At 40.4% G+C, this 27,735-nt stretch overlaps 1 protein-coding gene across 1 annotated transcript; it reads right to left on the bottom strand.

Moving 5' to 3' along the window:
- Window positions 1-1,138: 1,138 nt before the first annotated feature.
- Window positions 1,139-27,530, bottom strand: NIPAL1 (NIPA like domain containing 1). The gene is made up of 6 exons (XM_080797305.1): window positions 27,261-27,530; window positions 14,249-14,515; window positions 9,837-9,893; window positions 7,489-7,579; window positions 5,418-5,578; window positions 1,139-4,893 (listed from the first exon to the last, which is right to left on the bottom strand). The coding sequence occupies exons 1-6, from the start codon at window positions 27,304-27,306 to the stop codon at window positions 4,274-4,276; spliced, it is 1,242 nt and encodes a 413-aa protein (XP_080653431.1). The 5' UTR covers window positions 27,307-27,530; the 3' UTR covers window positions 1,139-4,273.
- Window positions 27,531-27,735: the final 205 nt, after the last annotated feature.

Here is a 27,735-nt window from a genome sequence, read left to right as displayed (position 1 = left end):
CAGAGCTTTCCGTTGGGAAGACTATGTCGCTCAGTGTTAGAAATAAAATTTAAGACTCTTGGTAACTTATGCTTACCTCTTAGAGGTTTCCGATATGCTGAATCCAGGGTGCTGTAATGTTTGATGAACATTTAATGAACACTCCGCTGAGATACACTATTTCTGCACACCACCAACTCCACCAAGCCCTCCTTAGAGTGCTGACATCTCTAAGTGAATTGAGTAGTTCCGGGTGTTGGCAGACTTGTGTCTTGGTCCTCACTCTAGCCCTAAGTAACTACCTGGTTTAAGGAATTATGTATTATTTCTTTATCTATACAATGGTGGGAAAGAGAGGCCATGGGATACCATAAGAAAGAGGCTTTTTAGACCCTAGACATTTCCATAGAAACAACTGAGAGGGTTGTACACAAACATGAGCTCAAATCAAAATAGGGAAAATTGATAAGGTCATAGTGATGTGGTCAATACATGAAGCAAAATGTTTTTTGTTTTTGTTTTTGTTTTTTTTAAATGAACACTACCCCCAAGCTGGGGCTCAAACTCATGACTCAAAGATCAAGGGTCATGGGCTGTATGGACTGAGCCAGCCAGGCACCCCATGAAATGAAGATGTAGTTCCAGAGGGGCTAGAAGGAAATTCGCTGAGGGTTTGTAAACATAAAGTTTAATGTAATGCAATGCTACCAAATATTTTTATGTTTTCTCCCTCTTCCTTTGCTTCTTCAATTTGCTGAGTCTGTAAATGTGAATTTGATATAATGCAATGCTACCAGGTATTTTTATAATATTTTCTCATTTTAAATTCCTGAACTGAGAGATTTCATTATACTGACTGCTTTAAACACCTGTTTTGTTCAATACAATCATTTAAAGATAAGGCGCTTTTCTCCTACCTTTGGTTCACGTGTCAAATCAGTTACACAGGAAATGGTTTTGTGGAGAAACTTCTTCTAAAAAACAGATTTCAATTTCAAGGAAAATGATAGAGCAAAATTAACCCAAGTGCAGTTTCTTTTTTTAACCTCAAAACTTAAAAAAAAAAAAAGTCTCAAATCTACATGGGGATATTTTTGGCATTACATATACTTAATTTCAATAAACTAAAAAGTGAACTCCAACAAACATTATTAAACCACATTTTATTGCAAATGAAAAATATACAGAAACATTAAAATTCGTAAACTTTCTAAAACGAACAGTACATATAAACATTTGAAAAATAGAAAATTTCATGACTATAGAGTTTATTCAAAATATTTAGAACATTTCATAGATATTCATACAAATTACTTTTCCATAAAGTTTTGTTAGAATGTGAAGATTGCACTTACTTCAGATTTATGGGCTTTAAGAAAAAAATATTTTTGTTGGATTCATTTTGGAGTTGAGATAATTATAATTCATTTCCACTTGGATTATTTAAAACAAGCTAATGTGACACAACTCAAGAAAAGACAAAGAATGTATGAAAATTGGCAACTAATGGTCCTGTCTAGTAATAAGACTGTAAGAAAATTTAAATGTCATTTAAATTCTGTTAAATGCCTCCTACATCAGGCCTGAGGTGGGGTGTTTTCTGTGTATTTCATTTTGTAGTCTTAAAGGCGTTAATTTCATCTGCTGAATCTAAAGAGTTTTATGAACATTGTATGCAATCTGAATGAAAAACAAAGTTCTTAACCATTGACCTAAGAATAAAACTATGTCAAAAGTAAGACGAAACTGTAATATTCACAGAATTTGAGAAAACCTTCAATCTGGCTGCGTGAAGACAGCCTTGTCATCCCTAATGACCCATGATATTCACCTAATAAATCTTAAGAAACCTAGTGAAATAAAAATATATGTTATAATATATACATACATGAAACTACCAGGTAAAACTAACATAGTCAGTCTGAACACAGGGATCCAGCATTTTATTCCTTCTTAGACAACATCTTCCTGTTTGGGAAAAATTATTGTTGGTTTTAGATTTACAATGACATTTTGGTTTTTCCATGGATATACCCACCAGGGATTTTTAGAGTTTTAAAAATATTTCATTGTTTCCCCAACATGTTTCAACTTGTTAAATCTTTCTCAGCCTTTCTCCTGGGCATGTATGTCAACACTAGTTCATTTTCCAATCCAGGATACACACGAGTTCTTGTGTTCCATGAGCCTTTAGCCTGGGTGCAATATACCAAGGGCAAAGCTTTGTAACAGGTGACGTTGACTTTCACTAGAGTGGAGAACCAGCACAACCTCAGGTTGGATGCCCTTAATTTCCCCACTAAGAACATGTCCTGGAGAAACCAGCAGAGTTTTCCAATAGGAAAAAAAAATCTTTAAAAGAATTTCTACCATTTTTAACGCTACCTTTTCAGAAAATACTTCTCCTACAAACTTGTGCTCATAGCTTATGTATCTGATATACAATGAAAGTGAAACAGCAATCAACAGAGTAAACACGTACTTGACCTGAGGTATTAACCCATGTATCTCCCATGGATTATTAATTTTCAAAAATAAGAACCCACTGAGGTGCACTCAACATTGACCTGTGCTGAAGAGACATTGACAGTCCTTTCCAACTTCAAGGTCACCTCAGGACATCCCTGGGAACATCAATGAGAGCTCAACTGAACTGGGAAATGCTAAAATCAGTGGAATAAAATTCTCAATAAGGGTATTTACTATTATTACCCAGGACGGACTTGAGCTGGATTACAAACAAACACATAAAATAACAACTAATGTGGAACAGAAAAACTGAATCAACCTGAAGGTTTTTGTTTTTCATTTTTTGTTTTTGTTTTTGTCTTTGTGTTAATCTTGTAACCCTTTGGTTAGGATTTTTGCTTTGACAGAAATAAGTTTAGTCTGGAAATAAGTAATTTTCCCATGAAATCAGTGAGTATAAGATATTTGTCCATAGACATGAAAGCCCACCAAAAATGTTATTCCTACTGTATACTTGGAGATAGGAAAATTGCATAGAAGTCTTAATATCCAAAAGGTATTTTCCTGTACTAGTCCCCAAGGTCTCAATATTTTGTTTTCTGGGAATTTCACTCCCCTTCCTATTCTCCCAAAACACTTCTCAACAAAATGTACGGAAAATATAGTCAGGATGAAATTCAACAGAAAAAGAAAAATCTACCACTTATAGTGGTAGGATATGTATGTTTTTAAAAAGGTTAGTGACTATAATTTCCTTAATAAGGGTGAAAGTGTCAAATTTCAGAGAACAATTAAGATAACTCATTCAAGTTTTCAAAGAGATTTTTCTAATTGTTTCCAAACAGTCTGTGGAAAACTTACCCTCTGCAGATTAGACATTTGAGAAAAATTGAGGTGTAGCATATAATCCTAAAGTAATGTACCAGTTACTTTTATAAAAGTCTGTCAATGAGAAAAATGACCTTTGGGATAACAGAAAAAGGGACAAAGTGAATATAAGGAACTCCAAAGCTGAAATCACTTGGAATTCTTCAGAAACTCAATTTTGTCTTACATTTTTCAGTTTTGAGTTAAAAGAAGCCTTGACTGTAATCATTTGCACTTGTTTTTGTGAAAAAGAAAAAGCACCATGTTTCATTTAGGTATTTCTCTCCCTTCTCCATTCTCCCCTGTTGAATTGGTAATAAATTTTTCTGATATGGCAATAAATTACAATTGATAAGCTCTTCATGGGCTGTGTGTCTTGTGTGTATTCTAGCCCACCAAGGAGCAAATTTCCAAGGCAGGCCTATTTTTTCTTTAACACTCCACTCCTTAGCATCTAGTTTAGAAAGAAGGAAGTTACAGAAGTGGGGTGGGGGAAGCATCAGTAATCTCACTTCTCAGGTTTAATAATTTGAAACTATGACTCATCAGAGAATGATGACTGATATTCTGCTAATCAGCACATAGTTAAGTTTATCTATGAGTTACTAAGAATAGCAGCCAAAGAAATGAAGAGCCACTTGGCAGAGACAAATATATTGTGACCAGAGAGATTACTTGGAGACTCATGCAACCCTAACTTCTTTTGTGCTTAGAGAATATTTCAAGTTTGTAGAAATGAAAAACAGTAGAAGTCTTCTGGGGGAGGATCCAAATCTTGATATCTTGATTTTCAAGTTTGGTGGCCAAAAAGGAAGGCTTTTTTTTTTTTTTTTTGGTCTCACATCTTGATTATTAGTTAAAACTTTAAAAATGCCAGCTTTCCTAATAGTTCTTCAAAAAAAAATCAGGCATTTCCTATCCTCTTCAGGTGTCTGATATTGGTTAAAGTTCAGGGTTGCTAGAGACTTTGATCATCAGTCCTGCTAAACAAGGTAATGTCATCATTGAATCCTGGGGTTGAACATTCTGTGTTCTCTAGTAGGACATACTTGTCTTCTCTACCATTCAGAGAGAGGACTTCTTTCTTAGTAGTGGATGTCAGGTCACTCCAGGTGATGTCAGTGTGCTTAAATGCGTTTAGAAGGAAGATGCCATTGATGATGGTAAAGAACCCACTCAGCGTCCCAATGATATCTCTAGCTTTCATGCCGTACCATTCTTGGAATAAGATGGCGGAGCAAGTTACTACCATGGATGTGAAGAATACATAATAAATGGGCGTCACAAGAGATGTATTAAAGGTGTCCAGGGCCTTGTTGAGATAGTTAATCTGTGTCGCCACTGAGAGCACAAGTACAGCCAGCAAAACGAAGACCAGGGGATGCTTGTAAACCGGCTTCCATTCCAATAGTTCCTTAATGGCGATCCCCAGGCCCTTGACAGAAGAAACTGAAAACGCTCCAATCAGTGAACAGATTGAAATGTAGACCAATATATTGGTCTGTCCCTTCTTGGGAGCCACGATCAAAATCAGCACCAATGAGATCACAGTTATGATCACAGCAAAGGAAATGAATCCTGTTTGGAAGAGAAAAAAATTAGACTCCAGAAAATGCTAGTAGGATTCTATCTTTTGCAAAATCATGTTAGCCATGAGTTTAGGAGGGTGGGTGTTTCCGAAAGAGAAGTGAGATTAACTTAAAATAACAGAAACAAAACAACATTTTACTGCATGGCTCTCGAGATTTTACAATGGACCTTCACAAACATATCATTTGAATTGCACAGATAACACTATGAGGTATGACAGGTATCGTCTGACAAACTTTTTATTTTCAGAGGGGGAAAGTGGCCAAAGTTGGGGTTGGGGTATATGCCTTTTGCGTCTCCTATTCCCATCTCCTTTCACTGTGTAGAGAGCAAGCCTGGACCAGTACATTGTGTCACCTTTACCAAAGACTTGTAATACAGTCAAATCTCACTGTATCGCCCAACCCACAAGGAAGCTTGAAGGGAGCCTTTTACAGTATTATTACAAATTCATTTGATGAGGACAGAAAGTGGAACAGAATCTGAGTGTTTCTTTTGGTTGAATCACAGACCTGGGTCTCTCAATTTCATTTCCATTTCACGCAAAGAAGTGACTTCCTCTTCTTGTGGAGCATGGATAACCATCACGGTTGACCCCAATATACTTAATATGCAGCCTATTTTCCCATGGATGTTCAAGTGCTCATTTAAAAAGTAGGAAGACAAGATTGCACTGTTGGGAGAAGAAAAAAAAAAGTCACTCTCATTCAGTTGACATTGGATTCCGTAGCAGCTCACAAGTCCCACTGTGGTACCCACCCCTCTATCCCAGTTGCCAATCAACTGAGCTGAATACACTACAGGACACCGAAACACCCGATTAGTTTTAAGACTCAGAAATGGTCAATCAGATCTGCTTGCTTTTGTATCAAAAGGGTTTTAACAGACATTCTGAACCGTGTCATCTTCCCAAGAGAGGTAAGTCCCACCCAATTAATTTTGTTTTCCCATCTTCTCCCACAAAGCCAAACACAATGGAAGATCTTTTACATCTTACTGGCACGATTCATCGAGATTATGTGTGCTCGTGGAAGCTTCAAGAAAGATCCACGTCTAGGGGCGCCTGGGTGGCTCAGTGGGTTAAAGCCTCTGCCTTCGGCTCGGGTCATGATCCCAGGGTCCTGGGATGGAGCCCCGCATCGGGCTCTCTGCTCAGCAGGGAGCCTGCTTCCTCCTCTCTCTCTGCCTGCTTGTGATCTCTATATGTCAAATAAATAAATAAAATCTTTAAAAAAAAAAAAAAAGAAAGATCCATGTCTAAAGAAGAATCCCCTGCTCAGGGCTGATATGTAGCGAGGACACACAAGCACAACCATATGGGTTGTCAAAATACTGAAGTATTTCCTTACCAGCTGCTACCACCCTGATAATTTCACTTACTCAACAGTCCCCACTACTTTGGTTGCCATGGCCTCAGGAAGTTCTGTTGGTACCACCAGACTATGCCATCCTGCTGCTCCACAAAATACGTCTGCTGGGGCTTCTGCAGTCCGGCCTCCTTCCTTTGATGCCCTGGCACTCCCACGAGGGAGTACCAGTATGATCTGTACCAAGAAGCACCTGAGACTGTGGTCCAGCACCTGGAACCTTCTTAGAGTCGGTGAGGACGTGAGGACGGCAGCCTCAGCCAAAACACTGCTACTACTAAGAGTTACGGTCCCATGCGTAGACAGTGTTCTAGAGTTCTATGTGTACTGACTCACTTACTTCTCACAACAGTCCTACAAAGAACGTGAAAAGAAGTGGGTTGGCCTAGTCATAGGTTTTCCAGCAGAGGTGGATACCGAATGGAGATAAAAGGAACAGAAAAATACAATAAATAATATAGTTGCTTAGCTATAAAAGTTCCTACGTCCATTGAACACGATCATTTGGGATCATAGTAATGACCGCTCAGAAAAATGAGATCTGCGTTCTAGGAACACGAAAATTATTCCTGTTTCCATTACCAAAAGAAACGAAAAGGTCTCCAAACATAACTGTCTGGCAAACAAGGGAAGACTTTAAATGAGAGTTGACCTTTAACCCAAACACTATGCTTTTAAAACTCTAGGATCACCATGGTCATTAACCACTATGACAACACAAAGGACTGAACGGGCTGTGGCAATGTGTTTAGGTGAGAGAGAGAGAAAAAAAATCTGCAATCCACAAACGTAACACAGGATTACTTTATGTTAGCAGGAAACCAGGCCCACCCTCGTAGGTTTTCTAAATAACAACACAATTTATTCCCCAAGCCCACTGCTCTTTCTTGCGTCTTCTCACTGGAGTTGTATGATAATTTAAGATATGTTTAACGATGTATTTCTTGTGGTTTATATTCATCACGGTACTGACACCTCTACAGAAGCCAAGCTCAGGGACACTTGGGTGGCTCAGTTGGTTACGCGTCTACCTTTGGCTCAGGTCATGATCCTGAGGTCCTGGGATCAAGTCTCACATCGGGTTCCCTGTTCAGCAGGGAGCTTGCCCTCTGCCTGCTGCTCCCCATGCTTGTGCTCTCTCTCTCTCTCTCTGACAAATCAATAAAATCTTGAAAAAAAAAAAAAAAAAAAGAAGGCAAGTTCATTTCTCACGTACCTTATGAGAACACTCAGAGCACCCAGAGGGGTGACCAAGGTGGCAGGTGCAAAAGCGTAGGCTGCAAAATTCACCACTTCGCCGGCTCCCACTGGAAAGCAAGCCACAAGGGTGATGTGAGAGACGGACTTACTCGCCAGAAGAGAAAAAGCAATAATGCATGCAAAGTGGTAGGTAGACTTCCATCCCAGAGACACTGACAGATCTAGCTAAAAGGAACAATTTGACATTTTCCTATGGAGGGTGGGGAAGGATTGGTCTTAGGGGATGCAGATAAACTGTAATTACCTGGGGATATGAACTCAATCAATGCAAAAACTGGGGTCAGATGAATACACACTTTAAATGACTTCCAACAGAGATTTTAGTTATGTCACTAACAAAAACATAGTTGGTCACTCTGATAAAATCTAATTAGAGGTAGTTTTGGCCTAAGCAAAGAATTAGGCTAGGTGCTCAAGAATATTTACTGTTAAGCACATTAACAAAAAAAAAAACCCTGTGGCAAATTAGAACACTGTGGAGGTCTACTGAGCTGGCAGGAGATAGCCAGAAATGCCTACCACAGGCCCAAGGAGCTAGGCATCTCTGAATTGTGGATGGTCCAAAAGCACCTTGACAGTATCTTAGAAAATCGAGGAGATCCGAAGGGCTTTAAAATCACAGGGATGGGCTCCTGCCATCTTTCTCTTATCTTGAGGAACTCTACACTTCTGTGAGATGACCTCTAGAGTGAGGAAAACTCCCTCTAAGGACAGGACTCTTGTCTGGGGGCCAAATTATTCTTATGGGTTACAACTGAACAGTTGCCCACAGAATGTAGTATTTCATGAGGGCAAACTACGCCAAGAAAACACTTACGTTGTAGAGAGAGCTTCTGGAACAGATAAAAGACACCAGAATACTTTTCCATTTCCCCTCTGGTTGCTATGCTCCCAGCCTTCCCCTCTCCCCCAGCCAAATCTTCAGGAGTACTCAGGTTTAGGGAAATATTGTAACACAGATAGAAACTTCCAGAATAGAGCAACTGGGAGACTGCCCTTCTAAGAAGAGCCATGGCAGTTTTCTTCAAATATGAAGCTTTCTTGAATACTTGATAATATTTATATTTTTATCTCTATAGACAGCTTTCCAGGAAAATACTAATTTCGTGATTGAAGTGCTGTATGGTTGTCACTAGATAAAAATCTCTAATGTTGTAGACTTCTGCTTTTCTCTCTTCAATACTAGCATGAACTTTGTACCTGATGAGAATAAAACTGTAAATGTAGCCACATAACCTTCTCCTTATATCTTCATCCTATTGTGCAGGTAGAGGGTGGGAGACACAAAAAGGAGAGAGAGAAAAGGAGAAAAAAATCATCCAAAATATCTATCTGGAATCTTCTCAGTTCAGTCCCTGTCAGTTTTTATTCCAATGAAGTAAGGAATCAGAAAACACCTTAACAACTGAAAGGGCTATCTATACACGTTTAAATTTAAATAATTCTTATTTATCATCTTTGGAGATTCTAATATTAGAGAAAGTTCTTTCCAAATTCTTTGGCAGAAGAGGATCGCACAAGTCTGACGTGTGTCACGTGGTATGGGAAAATAAATGGAAGTCTGAAGGCTTCTTGCTACAGAGGGAGGTGGTTGGCAGGCGGTGGGAAATGACGGTTTATGAGGTCCCACCTTTGGTAGTTTTAGGTTTGGGATTTAAGAATCTTTGGAGGAGTTAGGGGAGGAGATAGAAATCTGCAGAAGTGCCCGTGAGAGATAACACTGCCTTCTCTGCACATCATATGATCATCTATAAAGTGCTTTCCATCCAACAGTCTCGGTGTCCTCAGGGCAAGTCTGGGAGAAGGGCAGTGCCACAAGCTTCATCTTCTCTCCATTCGTTCAGTGCTAAGCAGCCAGAGGGGCCTTAAGTCTACCCACATTTTGGTCCTGACCAGTAAAATAAATCCATTCCTCAGAAAACATGCAGCTAGGACAGTCACAGGTTCGAATTAGGAGCAGGGAAATGTGGGAAGAAGGCATTTTCCTCAGTTGCTCCAGGGAATAAAATATAACCTAAGGAGAAGTTTGTGATTAAAATATAATATTTCGAATGTTAACTCCCTCCCCCCTTGCATTCCAGGACAGTATTGAGAACATGGAGGTACAGAGAGAGAAGAGGAATAATTAATTCTAAAAATATAGGACTTATTTTATATATAAGACAATAAATGATACCCACACGAAAATTTCTAGAGTTGAATGCCATCCTTACCAGGAAGATAAAGTAATCAATGTTGAACAATTCTGTGTAATTTATTGATCATTTTACAAGTAAACACTCTTCTGAGCAGTAAAGGACTTACTTGACAGTAATCCTGCCCACCAGAGCCATTCCTTGAGGTAAGAATGTCCACCTTGCCCTAGGAACATAATAAAAATTAAAATTAAGTTCTTAAAAAAAAAAAAAATTAAGTTCTTAACTGGAGGAAGGTTTGAAGGGCTGACTATGAGGAGAGGTAATGGGATATGGTTGGAAAAGGCAAGACTCAAGGGTCAAGCCCAGGCAAACAGCCTTGAGCAATGGAATGCAGAAAAGGCCCCGTGGGAGACCCACCTCAAGATACCCACGGGCCCTACCCGACTATTGGGCTACTTACGACTAAGCACAGTTAACCAAAAAGGGGAGAATTCCATACATTCCCATATCTCCTTATCTTCCCCCTATAAAAACAGCCCCCACCCACTACCTCATCTCAGACAGCTTCTCCACTGCGGTTCTGCCCACCACTCCCTTCCTTGAGGTGTATTCAACCAATTTCTGTCTCCTTTGTTCTGCCTCAGGTGAATTTTTTCATCTCCCACACCGGTGGCTTCCACCCTATTGTTGCGCCACATTTGGGGGCCCCCACCCATCGAGAGACACACCACTGAGACCCCGCCTTGAGGCCAACTCTGGAGAGCTAGTCTTCAGCTTATTTACTTGGTCATTTTTTAAAGATCTCGGACCGCTTTTGATTACGTCAGTTTGGATTTCTGTAGTTTTTTGATTGGCAAGAAAATTTTGTTTAATCATTAGGTTTACTGTATGGATGCCCGCCAGAGATGTGGACCCAGAATATTCTAAACCCTAAATTCTTTGTTTCAGCTACAGTTAAAATTGAAGACAGAAAACCATAAGCTGTAAATTCTAACAGTACCTAATGAGGACCTTAAGAGGGAAGAAGGTGGTTGATAGAAGAGCTTTTGAGATTTTGGAGAGTCAGTCAGAGGATAACAAACATTAGCCAGCTGGACTCTCCTTATTCTCTACCTTGACATCATGAAATTGAGTTTTTAGTCTACTGGAAAGGTTAAAAAGCTTTCCTGAGGTATTCTAAGGGTATTCTTTTCTTTACTATAATCCGTGACCTAAAGTCACTGTTACGTTTGCTATAGAAAATGGAATTTTTTCACCAATTTTAATACACTTAATCCTATGTATTTGACCTCTCTGATTTTGTTATAATTAAACAGGGTGTATTAGCTGTGAAGATTACCTTGCCAAGTAGTTTATTCAGGATTTTCTTCTTACAATGTGCACATGATTAACATGGAATATTACAATATAATTTCATAATGCCTTTTAAAATTAATATATCATAAATACTTTCTCATGTCCGTAATTAATGGTTGAATATTATTTCCAAATCTGCCATATCATTTTTACTTAACCTGTGTGCAGCTATGCACACACACACACACTGAGTTTCTACTTTTATTCCCATTATATAAAATAAATATCCTGGTATGTAACTGTAGGTGGCATCCTTGTTCACTTAAGATAAATTTCCAGAAGTGGGATTATTAGGTTTTAAGCCATTGACATTTTTAAGCTTTACCGAATTGCTCTTAGGAAAGTTTGTACCCATTGATATTGCCTCCAGCAATATTTGGGAGGGCTGTTTATTTTCCTAAGTCCCTTACCAATGTAGGGCCTTTTAAAGAAAATACAAAACCTTGTTAAGATGGTAGGCAACAGGGGCACCCATGTGGCTTGGCTGGTTAAGCATCCAAGCATCTGATTCTTGATTTCCGCTAGGGTCATGATCTTGGAGTCATGATCAGCTCTGTGCTGGGCATGACACCTGCTTCAGATTCTCTCTCTCTCTACCTCTCTGTTCCTGCCCTCCCCTCCCCCACCAACCAAAAAAAAAAAAAAAGAGAAAGATAGAAAGATAAGATAGATAGTAGACAACAGCCCAGGCGCTCCTTGTTATATGCTGGTATCTCTTTTGGTACTAGTGATATAACATTTACTTATATATGTTTATTGGACACTTGCATTTCTTATTTTGTGAGTTTCTTGTTTATGTACCTGCCTATTTTATCTTAAGCTACTAATCTTTTTCTTATCAACTATGGTCATTCTTTATATATTGTGGATCTTAATATCCTTCGTCTGTCCTATATTTTGGAAACACTCCTTCCACCCCTGACCCCCTATGTTATTTGCTTTTCAGTTTTAGTTAGGGTGTTTCTGTGCAGGATTCTTTCTTTCCTTTCTCTTCTTTTCTTTCTTTCATTTTTCTATCTTTCTTTCCTCTTCTTTTTTTTAAATCAATCCAGATAGTCTCTTCCTTTATACAGAATAGATTCTTCCTTTATCTGCATTCTTAGAAAGACCTTTTAGGTTTCTTGAGAAAAATCATTTCATTCTAAATTCCTGAATGGTATGAGGTAGAACTCTTAGATTTTTTCCAAATTTTTGCCAATTGTCTTAACACTTTTGATTGAATAATCCATCCTTTCCCGACGCAGAGGATTGAAATGCCACTTTTATTTATTTTATTACTTTTTAAAAGATTCTATTTTTTGACGAGAGAGAGAGAGCACAAGCAGGGGGAAAGGCAGAGGGAGAAGCAGGCTTCCCGATGAGCAGGACGCCCCAACAAGGGGCTCCAACCCAGGACTCCAAGATCATGACCTGAGTGGAAAGCTTAACCAACTGAGTCCCCAGGTGCCCCTGTGCCCATACTTCTTAAGCCACATTTTGAGAAATCATCTCTTAACTAATCTTAGATGTTTTCTGCCTCAATGCACACAAAGCTTTTTAAAAATGGACACTGGAAGGACTTGTTTGCATGAATGTTTAGGTGTTCCAATATCTAATATGGCCGTAGTAGTCTTGATAACCAAAGTCATTTTTCCCCCCATCTTTAGGAACCTGCACCGAAACAACCATATCCAACAGATGTCAAGTTGCAGTGTGTGAATGAACATTCTGTTTTGTTTCACACCTGAATGCTATGCATCTATTTTGGATGGTATATTGTGTTTGTGTATTTATGCTTTGACTCATAAGTAACTTCTCATATTATAGAATTGATTTGCCTTGAACACAAGCTGTAAATAAAAAGAAATGTCTGAAAGAGCAAAAAAAACAAAAACAAAACCCAGAAGGGTAGACCTCGTGTTACATATTCTGCTGGCCAAAAAAAAAAAAGAACAAAAGAAGGAAAAGGGACATAAAGAAACTTTGGGAGGTAATATATATGTTTATATATATTTATAGTTATATATATATTTATATATTTGTATACTTATAACTATATATTTATAGTTATATATATATTTATAGTTATAGTGGTGGTATCACATTCGTATGTCCAAACTCATCAAATTGTACATACTAAATATGTGAAGTGTTTGTATATCCACTACATATCAATAAAATGGCAAAAAAAGAGAAAAAAAAGGAAATTTATGGTTAATGAAGGGTAGTTTAGCTGTTACTCAGCATGTGAAGCATCCCTATAAATAGCAACTTAATTCTATGGCTATCCATTTATTGATTTAACAAATATTTATTGGGTCCCAAACACTATCCTAGAGAAGGTTCCTACTCTTGTGGGTCTGCTACCAATAAATGAGTCAATAAGCAAGAAACCTACAATGACAGATTGTTTCAGGTACAATGAAGGAAACCCTTTGTGCCATGACAGACAGTAATGGAGGTGGGGGTTGGGGACACCTCCCCAGAGAGGAAGGGCAGCCAAGGTGATGATCCTTTTTTTTTCTTTTTTTTAAAGATTTTATTTATTTATTTGACAGAGAGAGATCACAAGTAGACAGAGAGGGAAGCAGGCTCCCTGCTGAGCAGAGAGCCCGATGCGGGACTCGATCCCAGGACCCTGAGATCATGACCTGAGCCGAAGGCAGCGGCTTAACCCACTGAGCCACCCAGGCACCCAAGGTGATGATCCTTAAGCTGAAGTCTGAAGGAAGAGTCAGCCCGAAGGAAGGCCGGGGAGAAGAGCGTTCCAGGGGAAGGGAAAAGGCGCTGAGGGGACAAAGAACTTGGTCTGTTCCAGGAAGCAGACGAAAGTAGGTGACAGGGGGAGTGGCAGAAGATACAGCTGAAGAGGTAGCAAGGACCACTTTACGCAGGGGGTCAGAGAATGGGGAAGGGTATTCGGTTTTATTCTGAGTGCAAAGAAAAGCCACTGACATGTCTTAAGCAGGGAAGCTACATCTACATCTGACCTTGAACACTGAAATTGCACACAAAGCTCTGATAGAAGGACTCAACCTCTGGGAACAAGACCTTCAGTTTCACCCTCAAGGGGACACACCTGGTTCAGCCCTGGAAACTGCAGGGGGAGATTTGCTAAGAACAGAGACAGGGGCTAAGACAGAGACAGTAAAATATCACTACTGTAGCACTAGGGTTTTAGAACAGGATTGTTTCTGCAGCTGCTGCAGGAACTTGAACGGGCTAGTTGCCTCCGATTCTCACCAGCTCTGGTAACGCCCTTCTTGGCCAGTTGCAAGAGGCCCTTCTTTTTCAGTATGAAGCTGGAGCCGATAAAAAGACTGGAACTGACCGCCAGCACCAGGCCCACATACAGACTGTATTTGTTTTCGGCTTTTGCAGAACTGCTCAAGGTGCTTATGCTGGCATTCAGGTCCCTGTAGAGGACAGGAAAAGCCAGCGGCTGCGACACGTTTGTGATCTCACACCAGGCCTGGGAGGAGTTTGGGCAGAGCAGAGACAGCACATAGCCTGGAAGAAAGGACAGAAGGAAATGTCAACAAACACAGAAGGGAGCTACATTAATATTTACTGCTTTTCTCCAAGGAAGAGAAACCCAAGTGGACGGTCCTGAGAGTGGTTTTTTTTTTTAACTACTGTGGGAGCACGTTCCCAGTGGGAGGGCCACACATGACTTCCTCTTACAAACTGGAGAATCCAGCAATGCTTGCTGGCCCTTTGTTGCAGCAAAACAGTACCTGGGAGAGTAGCAAGAGAAGCAGTAGCCGTTGGCACGTGGTGGGCGCTCACCATTCATCATGCCCTCTAGACCACCTCCCTCCTCCACCTGATTAGCATGGCTCCTGGAAAGCAGTGTTGGTGATGCCTGAATGTGGGGACAGGCACAGCAATCCATCTGCCCGCATCTTACAGGCAATTAAGCTAACCCGCTTGGTGGGGTGATGGGGCATTTCCGAAAATTGTTTAAAAGTGGGTTTAGTTTTGTGTACCACTTTCCCTGCAAAGAATGATTTTTCAGGTCTACTCATCTACCTTCTCCTAAATAAAATCTAGTAAAAAAAAAAGAAAAATGAATTAAACACCAGTATGCTTTTCTTAGAAAAGGACTCAAACAAACATGTACATCTACTGAACCAGACCCATTATTTTAAAGGTCTTAGAATTTTCAAGCTAAACACTACAACACAAAATGAACCCACTGTAGTCGATATAAGGAACTTTTAAATCTGTGCTCCACTTGAAAAGCTAGCTGCCAGCAAGGTGATACCGTGACAAGATTTTCTGACCCTTGTCTCAACTTTTCTTTTCCTTTTATTTTTTAAAAATTTTATTTTATTGAAATTCATTTAACTAAAATATAATGTATTATTAGTTTCAGAGGTAGAGTTCAGTGATTCATCAGTTGCATATAACACCCAGTGCTCATTACATCACGTGACCTCCTTAATGTCCATCACCCAGTTACCCCATCCCCCCATCCACCTCCCCTCCAGTAACCCTCAGTTTGTTCCCTAGAATAAAGAGTCCCTTTATGGTTTGTCTCCCTCTCTGATTTTGTCTGACTTTATTTTTCCCTCCCTTCTCCTATGATCCTTTGTTTTGTTTCTTAACTGCCACATATGAGTCAAATCATACAATTGTCTTTCTCTGTTTGACTTATTTCACTTAGCATAATATACTCTAGTTCTAACCATGTTGTTGCAAATGGTGAGATTTCCATTTTTTTTGATGGCTCAGTGAAATTCCGTTGTGAATTTCTTTATCCATTTCTTTATCCATTCATCTGTTGACCGGCATTTGGGGTCTTCTGATAGTTTAGCTATTGTGGACATTGCTACTATAAACATTTGGGTTTATACTTATATCCTTTGGATAAATACCCAGTGTGCAATTGCTGGGTCATAGGGTAGCTCTATTTTCAACTTTTTGAGGAACCTCCATACTGTTTTCCAGAGTGGCTGCACCAGCTTGCATTCCCACCAACAGTGTAGGAGAGTTCCGCTTTCTCCACATCTTCTCCAACATCTGTTGTTTCCTGACTTGTTAATTTTAACCATTCTGATGGGTGTGCGGTGGTATCACGTTGTGGTTTTGATTTGTATTTCCCTGCTGCCAAATGATGTGGGGCATTTTTTTCATGGGTATGTTAGCCATTTGTATGTCTCCTTTGGAGAAATTTCTGTTCATGTCTTCCGCCCATTTCTTGATTGGATTATTTGGTTTTTGGGTGTTGCGTTCGATAAAGTCTTTATAGACCTTGGGTACTAGTCCTATATCATCTGATAAGACATTTGCAAACACCGGTTCCCATTCTTGTAGGTTATCTTTTGGTTTTATCAACTGTTTCCTTTGCTGTGCAAAAGCTTTTTATCTTGATGAAGTCTCAATAGTTCGTTTCCTTTTATTTTATTTATTGTATTTTTTTTAAAGATTTATTTATTTATTTTACAGATAGAAAGAGAACAGGAGGGGCAGAGGAAGAGGGAGAAAGAATCTCAAGCAGACTCTGTGCTGAGGGTGGAAACCAATGCAGGGCTCAATCTCACCACCCTGAGATCATGACCTGAGCCAAAACCAATTGTTGGCTGCTCAACTGACTGTGCCACCCAGGTGCCCCATTATTTCATTTTAATTCAAGTACAGTTAACATACAATGTTACATTAGTTTCATTTTTTTCTATTTCATTTTTTTCTTTAAAAAAGCGTATTTTCCCATTCTCATTTATTCTAAACAAAAAGGGCAAAGAAAAATGAATCAGCTACAATTTTAGAATTCAGTGAAAAAATTAGTTTTACATCTCAAAAATCTTAAGAAGTCCTATGAACAACAAAGGACAGTTTGACCAAATGATGTCTTTGGAACAAAACTCTGGTAACTGGATCTATGCCTCCCTGGCATAACATTTTGTGGTTATCTAAATTTCCCTCTTACAAAGTTAAGAAACAAGCAAACAAACAAACAACAACAACAAACACACACACAAAAAAACCAAAATAAAACCCCAAAACCACCAAAAACAAAACAAAAAACCAAAGTTTTTTGATAAAGTTCAGGTCCCTGAAAACGTAAAATAATTGCATTGAAACTTTTCATGATTATTATTTCACATATTTCCATAAGTTGAAAATGAATCAACTTTGTTTTAAAGAAACAGAATAAATTCTAAGTCAAAACTTCTAAATATTCCAAGGAGAATTATGCGACTTCAGGGATATTTTGTAACATTGAGGAATTTTCGGGCAGGTTGTTTTAAGAATTGCTCATTTTCTTTTTTTTTTTTTCTTTTTAAAAGATTTTCTTTTTTTCTTCTTTTTAAAAATCATTTTAAAAGAGTTTATTTATTTGACAGAGAGATCACAAGTAGGCAGAGAGGCAGGCAGAGAGAGAGGGGGAAGCAGGCTCCCCACCAAGCAGAGAACCCGATGCGGGGCTCGATCCCACTGAGCTACCCAGGTGCCCAGAATTGCTCATTTTCAAACAAGCCAACCCTTAGCAATCTTGTTCCAGTCATTGTTCATCTCATTTAAAACTCCAAGAATGGAAGGTGATTTTCATAGTAAGAATTTCCATTACACTAATTCCTGAAAAAATATCTGACTGGACTTTCCAGTGAATTCCAAGGCTGCATTAGTGTTACTTACTATGTAATTAACATAACCATTCCAAAACTTCATCTCTGAAAACAGAGTAGGCAGGTCTCATTCCAGTGAAACAATATTCCTTCTAAGCTGTTGACATAGCAAAATGTTTCCAGCATGTTAGGGGGTGTGGGAGCAGAGGGTTGTAAGCAAAAGCAAATAATCTTTGTCGCATTTTGTAAGTTCTCATTGTGAGCAGTAGCTTTTAATGCTCTAAATTTTATGGCAGGAAAAATAATAAAACTCCTGTCTAGCTTCTGACCTTAGACCTTAAACTGTTTTATGTTGGGTGCCTGTTGAGGAGAGGGCCTACAGCAGATGTGAATGAAAGAGGAGTGGGGGAGTGAAGGGTGGGTTGGGCGGGGGGGGGGGGGACTGGAGGGGGGTTGGGGGGGTTGGGGGGGTTGGGGAGGGTGGAGTGGTGAGGCAGGAGACAGAGAGGTGAAGTAGAATGTGTGGGTAGGGAGTCTGGAGTATTTCAGAGGAATCTAGAGCTGTCTCAGTTGGCTTCTTGAGATTCTAGTAAGCAAAGTAATTACCCAGGGAGTTTAAACTTTGCTCAACATAGAGAAAATCTATTACATTCATTATGTTTTATTTTAATAGACACTATAATAGCCCTCCAAAGTGACGGTCCCAATTTATACTCCCGCCAGCAGGGAGCATGTATTACTTCTTTGGTATTATTATTTTTTCTAAACATTGTGTAATTAACATTTAGAAAATATGCATCAGTTATAAAGAAAAATTCAATACACACCAATGTGTCAACCACCTAATTTAAGGAATAAACATTGCCTTTCTGAAGAGACAACTATCCTGACTTCCTGTGTAAGATCACTTTTTTGAAAAAAAAAAAAAAAATGATTTCCCTTATATGACTGTATCTTTAAATAATAAATTGTTTAGTTTTGCTTCTGCATCTTATAAAATGTAAATCATACAGTATGTATTCTTTGGGGACTTGCTTGTTTTTGAGATTTATTAGTGTTGACGCCTGCCTGTGGTTGTAGGATTTGTTTTTGCTCACTGTCCTGTAGAATTCCACTGTAGGTTTACCTCACAATTAATTTTTCTGTTGTACAGTTGGTGGACATTTGAGTCATGTACAATGTTTTTACTCTCGCAAATAGTACTGCTAAAGTTCTTAATTATGTTGAAATGTAACTAATTCATGATATTTGACAATTTTGACTCCATAAAAATAGCAGTTCTGTATAGTTGAACTTAATATGCATCTTTCACGTACAAGTGTCAAAGTTCACTTATCCATGCACAAACTAAAGATTTCAAAGTAAATTTAAATTTTCTATGGATTGTGTGCCTTTCCGCACTTTGTGCTCTGTTTCTATCTCTAGTCATGGACAAGTTCAATATTTACTCTTGGTTTCAGTTTCCTCATCTCTAAAATAGGGGAATTTTACTCAGTGATTCTGAAGATGCCTTCTGTAATTTTGTGACTTGATCATAAACGATCTTTGTTACCAGAGTAGTTTACTTACAATCCCAGTGGCTCATAAATGTTGCTGCTACACCACCTTTAAGCTCCTGGGCACTTGTAATTGAAAGACGTTTTAAAGAAACTGATGCCAAGATATTAAGTTTCTGGCCAAAGCCATGTAATTGTCCGAATTACAGCCAAGGAGCAACCCTATTCCCAGGCCAGTATTCATTTTATTTCAGAAAAGTAAAAACGTGGGGCGCCTGGGTGGCTCAGTGGGTTAAAGCCTCTGCCTTCAGCTCAGGTCATGGTATCAGGGGCCTGGGATCGAGCCCAGCATTGGGCTCTCTGCTCAGCAGGGAGCCTGCTTCCTCCTCTCTCTGCCTGCCTCTCTGCCTACTTGTGATCTCTGTCTGTCAAATAAATAAAACTCTTAAAAAAAAAAGGAAAGTAAAAACGTAAAGCACAAGTAAATCCAGCTAAAAGTTATTATTAATGTTTATACAAAGCTGAAATGCTTTGAATAATTTTTCAAGTACAATTTGCCTATAGATAGAGAATAATACTTTAAATTATTCGGTTAATTACATACAATAGAAAAGCTATTTCCTAAGGAGGCAATAATTACATAAAACTGAATTTTAAATCACTATCAGATATTTCCAGTTTGAGGAAATCATTATCTCACCATCTATGTTACATGTTAGTTTGGCTTATTATTCAGCAAATAGTTAGTCTCTTACCCCTCCTGATGTGGGCAGAATATTTTTCTCCTGATGTCAGGCTGCAGGTGAGCTGGTGGCCAGTGGGAGAGCAGCAGAGGGAATATGAGGACAGTCTTCAAATGCACTTAGGCACTTAAATTAGGTTTACTCTCTCGCACCTCTGTATTGGTCAGGAATAGAGTTTCCCTAAGCAGCTGTGGCCTCTTCAGCCTGAGCCCCAGAACGAAAACACACACAGGGAGCAGATCCAAGCTCTTCCCACATGAAGGAGACAAACCCAGGTGGCCAGGAAGCCAGAGGCAGAGACACCCAGGTGAACCCAGGCTAAATCAATCAACCATCAGCTGACCTTCAGACGCAGAGGCAAGAATATATTATTGTTTTCAGCCACTGAGTTTTGGGCTGTGTATTACATAGCAATAGCTGACTGATACACATGCCGATTCTTATTACCATAGGAAAAAAAATGAATGAATTTCTTTATGTCCCCTGCAATGTACTCTCTAAATATCAGCCAGTGTGAATTAGATTGTCACTCCCCTGCTTAACTTCCCTCTCCTCTCCCTATGACAGTTCACTGCAATGACAATAAAACCTCAACTCCTAATCCTGAAGTCTTTAAGTTTTCCATGTTCTGAAGCTTGTTCACCTCTGACATCATATTGCGTCTCTCTCTCTCTCACTCATTCCCTGAAATAAAACTAGTGAGTTGTTTCACTCACTGATTCCACAAAAGTATCTACTGTCTGGCTGGCATTTTGTAGAAGTTGGGGATGCAATGGTAAATAAAGTAGAATTCCTGCCCTCATGTCTATTCTAGTGAGGGGCAACAAAATAAACAAGTAAATGAATAACTACATAATATGCTGAGTGCCTTGGAAAGCAGGAAAAGCATCAAAAAAGAATTTTTTCTTTAATTAAGTGGACAAACCTCTCTGTTACGTGTAAATGCAAAATCCCTGCGGCAGGAATGTGCTTGAGGCTGACTGGGGTGTTGGAAGGGAGATGGCCTGAGATGAGGTCGAGATAGAGCAGGGGGTAAGATCAGGGGAAATGAATCTTTAGAGTAGTAGGTCCAATCTTGTCATTTCTCCCTCTAAAATTCTACAACGGCTTCCTTTCTCATTGACGAAAAATTTAAAATCTCCACCACAGTCTACAAGAGCCTACAGAATCCTGCCTCCAGTTATCTCTCTAACCATATTCTCTACAATAGTTTTGTTTTTGGTTTTCTTTCTTTCTTTCTTTCTTTCTGTCTTTCTTCCTTCCTTCCTTTCTCTCTCTCTCTCTCTCTCTTTCTTTCTTTTTCTCTTTCATCCTCTTTCATAGGCTAAATCCCTGGTCACCTCAAAGCTTTGTTACTTGCTAATTAGCCTCGGTAGTTGCAGGCAGAGCTAACTCCTCTTCATTGAGTCTCACTTTAAAATGTCACTTCCTGGGGAGCCTGGGTGGCTCAGTTAGTTAAGCATCTGACTGTTGATTTAGGCTCAGGTCATGATCTCAGGATCATGAGACTGAGCCCCTCATCTGTTCCGTGCTGAGTGTGGAGTCTGCTTGAGATTCTCTCTCTCTCCCTCTCTCTCTGCCCCTCCCCCCTCTCATGCACACTACCCACCCCACCCCACCATATAAATAAATAAATATTTATAATATTTATTATAAATAAATAAATCTTTAAAATGTCTCTTCCTTAGAAAGGTCTTCTCTGCCCTTGCACTCTAAAGGGTCTTCTCAGAAGCTCTTGGGTGGCTCAGATGGTTAAGAGTCTACCTTCGGCTCAGGTCATGATTACAGGGTCCTGGGAACGAGCCCCAGCGACTCGACTGAGCAGGGAGCCCGCTTCTCCCTCTCCCTCTGCCACTCCCCTTGCTCTCTCACTCTCTCTCTCTGTCTCAAATAAATGAATAAATGAAATCTTTAAAGAAAAACAAAGGAACTTCTGAGTCTCTTTTCATCATATCACTGTATCATCATTATTTAATGTTGCTGATGAAACTAACCTCTTCTCACAGCTTCGTTATGACTATATAACAACATTGTACATCCATATATCTATTTCTTTTGTGTGCTCAACAAACTAGTTGTTGAAAACCTATCATGCAAGGCACTGCATTAGGTATTCATTTATTCAAGACTTTGCAAATTCTTACTGGGCATTTCCTGAGTACCAGGCCCTCTTCTAAGTATGGGTGAGACAGTGACCAACAGGACAGTTGAACAGGTCTTTGTTCTCACGGAGCTGACAATTTTAGTGAGAGAACTATCAAACAGAAACAAGGGGAGCAGAATAGGGATGAGAAATAATTTAGAGAAAATTTGGCACAGAATAAGAATGAGAAATGATTGTGAGCAAGTATGGAAATCAAATCATAGTAATAGATTTACATATAAACTCCATTAAGGCTGGGTAAGAAGATTATTATTTCACTTAACCAAAGTAAAAGCGAGAAGACATTACCAATTAAAAAAAAAAATTAAGGGGTGCCTGTGTGGCTCAGTCAGTTAAGCAACCAACTCTTGATTTTGACTCAGGCCAGGAACTCAGGGTCCTGGTATCAAGCCCTGCATCAGGTTTCACACTCACAGGGAATATGCTTGAGGATTCTCTCTCTCCCTCTCCCTTTGCCCCTCCCCCCACTCTCCCTCTCTCTCTTTGTGCACCCTCTCTCTTTCTCTCTCTCTCTAACAAATAAATAAATCTTAAAAAAAAAATTAAGCAAGATCTAACCACTATCAGCATGTTTAGAAGCCAAGGACTCTTGGATTTCCTACATAAACTGCTGCTCTTTTCACACTTTACAACCTGTACGTCACTAAAGTTACTAAATTGTTAAAGATAAAATAGATAAGAGCTTATAAAACTCAACACCCCCAAAACAAATAATCCAATTAAAAAACAGGAAGAAGACATGAACAGACATTTCTTCAAAGAAGACATACAGATCATCAACCCACACATGAAAAGACGTTCATTATCCCTTACCATCAAGGAAAAGCAAATCAAAACTACAAGGAGATGACACAGAATGGGTAAATGTCAGAATGGGTAAAATTAACAACAGTTGCTGGCAAGGATGTGGAGAAAGGGGAACCCTCTTGCATTGCTAGTGGGAATGCAAACTGGTGCAGCCACTGTGGAATATGGTATGGAGGTTCCTCAAAATATTAAAAATAGAACTACCTTATAAACCAGAATATAAAAACACCCCTACCTTTATAGCAGCATTATTTACAATAGCCTAATTATGGAAGCAACCCAAGTACCCATCAACTGATGAATGGATAAGGAAGATGTGGCATATATACATACAATGGGCTATTATTCAGCGGTAAGAGAGAATGAAATCTTGCCATTTGCAGTGACATGGATGGCTCTAGAAGAGTATAATGCTAAGCAAAGTCAGTCAGTTACAGAAAGACAAATACCATATGATTTTACTCATATGTAGAATTCAGGAAACAAAACAAACAAGCAAGAGAGGAAAAAAAAAGAGAAAGAGTGATAAATCAAGAAACAAGACTCTTGGGGCGCCTGGGCGGCTCAATAGGTTAAGCATGTGCCTTCAGTTCAGGTCATGATCTCAGGGTCCTGGGATGGAGACCCCTGTGTGGGGCTTCTTGCTCGGTGGGGAGTCTGTTTCTCCCTCTCCTCCCCTTCCCTGCTCATGCTCTCTCACTCTCTCAAATAAATTTTAAAAATCTTAAAAAAAAAAGAAAGAAAGAAAGAAACAGACTCTTAACTATAGAGAACACACTGATGGTTACCAGAGGGGGACATGGCATGGGTGACATAGGGGATGGGGATTAAGGAGCACTGGATGATATATGGAAGTGTTGAATCACTATATTGTATACCTGAAACTGGTATTACATTGTATGTTAACTAACTGAAATTAAAATAAAAACTTAAAAAATAAAAGCAATTATGTATTAAATATTAGACTAAACTATTTTTTACATATTGTTTTCTTTTTTTCAAGATTTTTTATTTATTTATTTGACAGAGAGAATCACAAAGAGAGGGAACACAAGAAAGGGAATGGGAGGGAGAGAAGCAGGCTCCCTGCGCAGCAGGGAGCCCAAAGCAGGGCTTGATCCCAGGACCCTGGGACCATGACCTGAGCCAAAGGCAGATGCTTAACTGACTAAGCCACCCAGGCACTCCAGCGTATTGTTTTCTGAATAACCTTTAGTGGAGAATTTTAACTAGCTTTGAGTACTTTTGAATTTCAGCATTTAGGACATCTATTGACAGATGGAAAAACAACCTGCAAAAATCTGGAGGAAATTTTTTTTTAGTGCAGTAGAAAAGCAGCTATATATTACACAAAAAAATGAAGTTTTTCCTGATAATGAAAGTGTGTTCACTTGGTGGAATTCTGAGAAATGTTTCAGACATAGGTGTTTCTAAGAGTAAAAATCTCAGAATCATTAAAATGAATAGTACTGCCTCCAAGAAAGCCAGCAAAGGGATATGGGCACCTACAGAAAAACAAAGGCCCAGATAATTTTGTGCCTGGTTTGATCACTAATAAGGAAACATTATTCAATGTTCAATTACACAATTCTTTGGGCCTTGGTTTCTATATCAGCAAAAAGGAGATAATGACTACCCAATAAAACACAGGATTTAATTATGTATGAAGATATACTGATACAATTTTATGAGAGCCCATTTTGAAAATTTAAGATTATATACACGAATATAGGACATACCCTAATCAGTACAAGAGAGATACAACCAGTTCTCAAAGAATACCTTTCCTTAATTTCTTCCTCTCAACATCATGCCAGGCTGAATCAGCCCCCAAACCCATCTATGTCATTATCCGCTCTGCTAGCAGGCTGCTCCCTGGAAAAATAGTTCACATGGTCAAAGAAAGCTTTGAAAACCACTGGATCCCTCTCCATCTCCAGCTTATTCTCCCAGCTGCCAAATCAGGTCAGAATTCTCAAGCAGATCCACTGGGATATATCGTTTGTCCTCTTTACAGCCTAGTCTTTCTGTCCTTTGTTCCACTCACAACCCCACATAGTCCTCGGGACAGAGTCTTCATGCAGTTGGGTGTATCTCTTACACTGTATTTTCATGGTGTCATATTTGCAAATTAATAAGCCTCTATTGGCTGTGGGACTCAAATTGAGATCTGTGGAATATGTCACATAGTATCAAACACCTAAATGAAAAACACCCTCCATGTGTGTTAATTTTTTTTTTTTTTTTTTTTAGAAAATTTTGAATTAGGGGCGCCTGGGTGGCTCAGTTGGTTAAGCATCTGCCTTTGGCTCAGGTCATGATCACAAGGTCCTGGGATAGAGCCCTGCATCAGCCTTCCGGCTCAGTGGGGAGTCTGCTTCTCCCTCTCCCTTTGCCCCTCCCCCTGCTCAGGGGCGCTCGCACTTTCTCTCTCTCTCTCAAATAAATAAATAAAATATTAGAAAAAAGAAACAAGAAAATTTAGAATTAGAAGTCTTTTGAAGCATCTATGGTTTTAAGAGTAAAAAACGAAGTATGAGGTTAACTTTTCCTTTATGGAAGTCCAATTGGAATGCTCTATCCTTAGATCTCATGATGAACTTCTTGTCATCTGGATCTCAGCTCAAACAGAACTTTCTCTAAGGGACCTTCCCTGAGTACCCAATCTAAACATCCTCAGCTTTCTCAATACATTATCCATGACACTTACCACTCTTGTAATGTCCTTTTTTATTCATTTGTTTGTTGCATATTATCTGCCTTCTACACAGTAAGCTACATGGGAGGCTTACTAGAGTCTGGGACCAGACTGCCTTGCAAATTCATCTATAGCAGCACCCATGTCAGTGCCCGGCACATGGACTCTTGTTATTTGAATGAATGTATGAATGAAAATTGAGCTGTTACTCTATGTCAAGCTCTGAGCCGTGTGCTTCATATGTAATCTGACAACTATAAACTGTACAAATTATTCCTGGTTTATGATGAAGACTCAAGGAGGTTCAGTTATAGTTGAGAAGACAGATGCCAAAGCCTAATCTCTTCCCACTATTGATAAGGATTCTGATTTCTCTCAAGTCTTTCCCACACAATTAATTATAATTAATCACAGGAATTAAGCACTGAGCTTGAATACATCTTGTTGCATGAGTATGCATGAGTAAAGCAGGAAAAACATCTAAGTTCAAACAAGCAAGTGTAATTCACAAACCCTCCTTACTTACAGATCCTTGGGTAAATAAGGGTGGATATTCTATTAACAGTCTGACTTATTGGCTTAGGAATTATTTAGACAAAGATCATGCAATCTATCTAGGAAATAATTTCAGATCCAGCTACTCTAGTAACAACTTCCAAAACTTCATCTTTGGAGTAATTTGTGAGTTTTTCAGGCATTTTCTCTTTGGGTCCCTTCTCTCTCTTGCTGGCATAGTTTCGACTAGTTCACTGACACTCCCTCCAACTCCCCCAGGCCTCCCTTTTTAAAATGTAAACTCTCGGCATCAAAAAATAATTTGGAGGAGACAAGAGGAGAGGAAACCCCAAGTTGTTAGCGAATTTGGAAAGGCATTCTTGCCACGCCCCTCACTCGTCCCTCTTCTTGTCCTTACCAGGTAAATTAGAAATCAGCCTTCGCCTTCACACGTTGAAAACTGTCATTTCAGTTGAGACACACCCTTCCCGTCAGGGGCACGCTCCCAGTATTCCCGTCCCTACTTCTATCCTGGCTCACACGCGCCTTCTGCACTGTGACTTTAGAAAGCCAGCCAGCGATCAAACACCTGGCAAAGGGCAAGCGGCCTGGCCCAGCGATTCTTCGGGATTCGCTTGGGGACCGAAACCACAGCCTGGCAGACAGTGACAAACCTACCAGTGCCTGCGCCCAGTTCCCCGCCTCCTCTTCTGTTGGGCTCTCGCCTTAAGTAGCCAAGAAGTGACTGCACCGCGAGTCAGACGCGAGGCCAGCAGGGTTGGGAAAGTTTTCACCTCGAAGACAGAGGAGAGGCGTGGACGGCCCAGGCGGGTCCAGCGCCCTCCCCGCGAGGCCCAGGGCGCCTGACTTCCCGCAGTGTCTGACCCTCGAGGAGCCCACGCAGGGCGCAAGACAGACTCCCGCCCCGTCCCGAGGCACGCTCTCTGCCCACCGGGTGACCTCGACCGCGGACTCCGGGAGCGAGTCTGAGTCCGAGGAAGCGCCTTTCTCAGACGAGACTCAGGACTCTTCCCCCCCAGCACCCCGATTGTCCCCAGCACGCCGTAACTCACATGGGACTGCCTCCTGCACCAGAGTGGGAGCCCCGTCCGTCTATCTTGTCCGGCTCCGGCTTTCCCAGAGCCTGGCATATTGCACGCACCAATAAATATCTACGGACTGGCCGAAAGCCTGAATGAGTAAACCAAGCACCCGGGACCGCCCACCCGGTCTCATCACCACCCAGGTGCCAGGTCCCTCGACTGGGGACAGACACTCACCTTTCTGGCAGGGCTCTTCAGGCGGCAGCCTCACCTGTCCCGCCATGGCCCCCAGTCGGGGCTTCTCCCAGCAGGTTCTCCCTCCTCCTCCACCCAGGCTACTCCTCCTCCGCAAGGACCCGCGATGGGGCGGAGCTGTAGGGTCCGGGACTGGCGCGCGTTCACTCCGCCCCCCGGGCAGCCTTAGCCAATGGGAGGGGTGGACCTCCTCACGAGCCACGCTCCCGAGGTCGGAGGCTGGGACCCAGTGCTTGGGGTCTGGACCTCGGCGGCAGAGCCTGGTCCCTCGTGGGACTGGCGGCAGCGCCTGCTGCTTCTCGGCTCTGCAGCTGGAACCGCGCAGTGGACGCTTCTCAGGGTAAAGACGCCCTCCGGAGCGTGGAGGCCGCGGGGCAATTCTCCGGCAATTTAGTGGAGTAAAGGCTGTGCTGACCACCCCTTCTGGCTTCTTCCGAGGTCCAGAAATTTTCCGAGG

The sequence above is a fragment of the Martes martes genome, assembly GCF_963455335.1.
Source record: "Martes martes genome assembly, chromosome: 2".
Lineage (NCBI taxonomy): Eukaryota > Metazoa > Chordata > Mammalia > Carnivora > Mustelidae > Martes > Martes martes.
This window is presented reverse-complemented; position numbering and strand designations above follow the sequence as displayed.

Coding starts and splice junctions, on each gene's coding strand:
- NIPAL1 (XM_080797305.1), bottom strand. CDS start 27,306: ATGGCGGGACAGGTGAGGCTGCCGCCTGAAGAGCCCTGCCAGAAAG. Junction 7,580..9,836: donor GTGGGCAGGATTACTGTCAA/GTAAGTCCTTTA, acceptor CTTGCTTTCCAG/TGGGAGCCGGCGAAGTGGTG. Junction 5,579..7,488: donor GCTCTGAGTGTTCTCATAAG/GTACGTGAGAAA, acceptor TTCTCCCAACAG/TGCAATCTTGTCTTCCTACT.